The 5167-nt window shown below is 37.7% G+C and overlaps 1 protein-coding gene across 6 annotated transcripts in view; it reads right to left on the bottom strand.

Moving 5' to 3' along the window:
* Positions 1-1695: 1695 nt before the first annotated feature.
* The window catches only part of LOC106874058 (gastrula zinc finger protein XlCGF7.1), a 13391-nt gene continuing 9919 nt past the window's right edge, over positions 1696-5167 (bottom strand). For all 6 annotated transcript variants that reach the window (XM_052972821.1, XM_052972822.1, XM_052972823.1 and 3 more), the window contains one exon: positions 1696-2902. In XM_052972821.1, the coding sequence (XP_052828781.1) occupies positions 1961-2902 (942 nt within the window). In that variant the 3' untranslated portion in view covers positions 1696-1960. The remainder of the gene's footprint in view (positions 2903-5167) is intronic.

Genomic DNA, 5167 nt, shown 5'->3' with positions numbered 1-5167 from the left:
TGTGGATGACATGTATGCAGGAAGTTAGTGAAGAGTGATGAGTGTAGGGTAAGTATATGTTTAAAAGAAACAAGTAGGCCCATCAGTTGAATAGAAGGAAGGATGTTGGCTACATAATCAAACTTATGAGCAAACCAGAGTTGACAGAATTTTAGGTTGGAGAGAAACATGTGTGTGTGTATATGAAAGAGAGACTGAAAGTAATGAATGAAATATTTGTTTACAATTGTTTCCATTACCTGTGAAATATCACAAATTAGTAGTTAGTATTGTCAGAGATGAGTCCCTTTTCAGTAATGGAGCATGCTGGAATGTGCTTTTATAGTCTGAGATACAGTTTTGTTGAGAGAAATAGCGATATTCTGGCAAGGGTTGGAACTTGTTCTAGGATGTTTGAGGGTGATGGAAGCATCACTGCTGGAACTAATGTTGGTGGTATTAAGGTTTGAGTAATGACAAATGTTTTGAATATAGAGAAAAAGTAAAGGTTGCTGAGGTCAGGTTTAAAGTAAATCTTGATAGGATGATAGCTTTGTTGGATATGTGATGATATCAGCTGATGTTCTCGATGGTTCTCAAGGTTCTGCTATCAAAACCGTCAATCCTCTTTGCCAGGGTATTTGCAAAGGATCACATTTCTGTTCCAAAGAGGAGAATGAAGGGGAACAACAAAGAACCGTGTGCATGCACACATCAGCTTGCAGCCTCCCTCATAGCTATCCATTGCATGCGCTGGTATGAACATATCTACTGTTTCCTGCTAGATCATCCTACCAATGCTTTTCTCTCATGCAATGCAGCAGCTAAGGGCTGGACATGATTAAGGAGGTTTCTCCAGAGGCTTAACATCACCCTGCAGAATGCAGAGGGGCTGGCTAGGAACTGCCAGTGATAGAGAGCACTGGTGGACTTGGTTGGCTCTATGCATGATAATATCTCTGGGATGACCCCATCCCCATCAAGTAAGAGTATGAAGCAAGTGAACAAGTATGATAATGATTATATGTTGCTAAACTGGACTATGAACTATGAACAGAAAGTGAGGATCAACCAATGTACAGAGAAAGGAAGAGAGACTGGCATATTCTTAAGAAAGAAAGAAGTTTTAAAGAAGGAGCCATGTAGCAGGTCAGACATATCTTGTGTAATTATCACACAGTAGTATAATGTTAGTCCAACATTCATTGAGAGTTTATGCTTATGAGTAAGCAAAATGATGATCATTTGAACCACTGGTCAAACTACTGGAAGAATTGTGCAAAATTAAAATTAGCATAAAATAACTACCTGGTTGGTCAATATTAGGTGAGTTGCTTGATAGATCAACATCTACAACAAATAGAATAAAATATACAGCTCATTCTCCATCCAAGTTCTTAACCTTTAGAATTGTTAACATTAATGATAAACTGGTAGGAAACAAGTATTTTATCAATATGCATGTGTGTATATATAATGACAATATTCTTGAATATGGGTATGTTTGTGGTGTGAATGTCTTTGTACATATACATGTATAGGTGTGTTACATATGTGTGTTTATATTCTTGTATGTGTTTCTGTGTAGGACGGTAGTTCTGTTGTAGAGTATAATATATGATGAGTCTAGATATTAAAAGTTCAAGTCAAGACACTATGACATAAACTTTTCATACTTATGGGTTTGGGAGAAAACAAAACAAAAAAAAACAGGTAACCAATATGTAACTGTTAAAGACTTATAGCGACATCTATCTCTACATCAATGAAGAGCTCAATGAATACGGAGCCTTCAGATTGCTACTTTTGGTCAGTCACTACCATGCACGTATATGTGTTTATATACATACTCACACATCACACATACACACATATGGAATTTATGAAAGGATAGTTTTTACTGCAGTTGTTTTGACAATTTTAGCAGCTGTCACTTTTCAGCATCAGTTCAGATATCTTGTAGAATATTAGAATATTCTGGTCACTTACAAGAAAGGAAACCTTCCTGCACACTTTCAAATGGTTTGTTTTCACAGCGCTTTTGCACATGTAGAGCAAGATTTTCTTTACTCCAGAAATACTCATTGCAAATCTGACACTGGTGGCTCATCACCTCAGCGTGCGATTTCATGTGGACATTTAAACTGTTCTTACGAGAAAAAATCTTCTTGCAAATCTCACATTCAATTTTTGTAGCACGTGTATGAGTTCGCATGTGTATAGTCATGCTGTATTTCCTGGAACATGCTTTCCCACAGATCTCACATCGATACGGTTTCTCTCCTGTGTGTATTCGTATGTGATGTTTCAAGGTTCGAACGTCAGCAAAACAGTAACCACAGAATTTACAATTAAATGGTCTTTCACCTGTATGGATTCGTTTGTGTGTATTGAGATGCTCTTTGCGAGTGAAGACTTTTTCACATGTATCGCAACGATATGGTGTTTCACCAGTATGACTTCTGGTGTGCAGAGTTAAGTAGTCTTTTCGGGCAAATACCTTATCACAATACTCACAACTGTAAGGTGTTTCACCGGTGTGTCTGCGCATGTGAATCCTAAGCGAGCATTCCTGGGAAAAGTTTTTCTCACACACTTGGCAGTGGAAGGGCATTTCCCCAGTGTGTGTTCTCATGTGCACTTTAAGGCTTCCCTTTTGAGTGAACATCTTATTACAGACGTTGCATTCGAAAGGTTTCTCTCCAGTATGTGACCTCCTATGATAAACTAAACTGCTGTTTCTATCAAATGTTTTGTCACAGAATTCACACTTGTGTACAGGTTTCTCCTTTGGTACATCTTTTTTCACACCCATCTCCTCTTCATGTGTTTTCATATGTTGCTTTAAATAAATATTTTGAGAGAATATTTTGCTGCAAATACTACAGTGGAACAGGGTTTTGTCTTTCGGCTTATCTGTCAGCTATTAAAAGAAAACATATTATTATCATTAGCATTATTATACACAAGCAGCATAATTATCATAATAATTTTTTGCATATTATTATACATATCATTATATTGTTAGGATACAGAGAACATAGGTGCCAACAATTGGAAGATACAAATAAAGCTTCCTTATTTTAGAGCAAAACTTTTAACAAAAAATTAAATGCTAAGGAATTTGGCAAATCATCCAAGCAATGCAGGCAGATATCTGCAGTGTTACAGTTACTTAGTTTCATTTGTAATTGTCTAAGGTTAGAATGAAAGCTTTGTTGGTATTAAAACTAGTAATCTAACTACTAATGTTGTTACACATGTTCCCCTCCACTTTCTTGAATCTAAGAGTGCTTAGTAATGACTTTCTATAATTCTTTCAGAGCAGTTCTATTACTTTAGCTACTTGCTACCATTCCTCAAGACATGTCTCCAATATTTTTGTGAACCCTTAGTGGTTAATAAAGAAAACATTATTATTATTATTATTACTGAGAGAGAGAACAGCGCATGCCATCAAAGTGACACTGGGGTACAAATATATGAAGCTCAATATACCCATTATGACTACACCAGGCACATGCATCACAACCATATGTGTGCAACATGGTGATCTCATATTAAGATAAACAACACATGACCTCGCAGGTGGGGCCCAGTTAGAATTTTCTTCAGGTCGAATAGCCCATCCCACTAAAAAGCTTCCTGAATAAGGGTTGTTTAAGGATGTTGAATGAAATACCCATGTTTCCAGAGGAGAATGATTCAAACCCCAAAGAATTCCTCTCAACATGGCTATGATGCTCCCCCACTACTTCTGCTCATGATCAGAGATGCACATATCGTCAGCCACCAAGGGACATGCTCAACTGGTTAAGGTCCAACAACTGACAAGAAAATCTGTGGTATTAAGCAGAATATTTGCTGTAGCCCATCTTTTATACCAAGACAAAACATGTACACAATAACACGTCCAATCAGTTAAGATCAGAAGCCATGAGAGCCACTGTCTGATACTGCATCAGGGCATTTATTATAATAATAATAATAATGATAATGATGATAATAATAATAATAATAATAATAATTATTATTATTATTATTATTATTATTATTATTATTAAGGCAGTGAGCTACCAGAATCATTAGCACGCTGGGCAAAATGCTTAGCAGCATTTAGTCACCTCCAACCTCTGGAAAATGGACATGTTGCATTGTCACTGAGCTTCTACCAGTACAAGAGTGATCTCAGCTTCTCACAGCTGACTTATGCTATCTCTATATGGGTCCGATCTTTCTTTCTCTCGTCTCTTAATATCCATATTATGTGTTCTTCATCTAAGCTACACACCAATCACTTCCCCCTCAAACAGCACCGCTCTGGAATTCCCAACTTGTCCATGTTTTTCCAATAGCAGTCAACTTTCAAATATTCAAGAAAAACATCAACCACACTGATGCCACCAATCTCCATGGCCAGTGAAAGTACCACAGATACAAACCTTTCCTTCAGAGCAAACATTTTTTTATTTTAACCCTTTAGCCTCCAAACAGGCCATATCTGGCCAAAATATTCAACCTGCTCTATGTTCAAACTGGCCAGATGTGGTTTCTCACACCACTTCTATAATATAATCCTCAAAATTAACAGTTATATCATCAAAATAATTAATGCATGATTAATTCAAAACAATGTGAATAAATAAGCGTTACTTTTGGACAGAATAATGTGAATGCTAAAGGGTTAATGAAACTAAAGTCCACTGAAGAAGGTGTGTAACCTAGTAGTTTGCAAGATCGTAGTTTTACTTCCTGGACCAGGCAGTGCATTGTGTTCTTGAACAAAACATTTAATTTCACATTACTGCAGTCCACCCAACTGTAAATGAATAACCCTATGATGGAGTGGCATCCCATTCAGAGGGAATGTTGTGATCTTGGCCACTTATGTGCCATGAAAATTGGGTAACTGACCCTTTGAATCCTAGGACTCAAGACAATAATGTCCAGAGGTTGATGATGATGAAATTCCATCTAAACAGAATTTGCGAGCGGGATCGTTGCTGGTGCCCCTGGGCTGGCTCTTGTGCGGGTGACACATGAGGTTTCTCAAGCGAGATGAGCGTGGCCTTTGCCAGTACCGCCTGACTGGCCTTCGTGCGGGTGACACGTAAAAGCACCCACTACACTCTCTGAGTGGTGGGCTTTAGGAAGGGCATCCAGCTGTAGAAACACTGTCAAATCAGAT

The sequence above is a fragment of the Octopus bimaculoides genome, chromosome 14 (genome assembly GCF_001194135.2).
Source record: "Octopus bimaculoides isolate UCB-OBI-ISO-001 chromosome 14, ASM119413v2, whole genome shotgun sequence".
In the NCBI taxonomy this organism is placed as follows: domain Eukaryota; kingdom Metazoa; phylum Mollusca; class Cephalopoda; order Octopoda; family Octopodidae; genus Octopus; species Octopus bimaculoides.
This window is presented reverse-complemented; position numbering and strand designations above follow the sequence as displayed.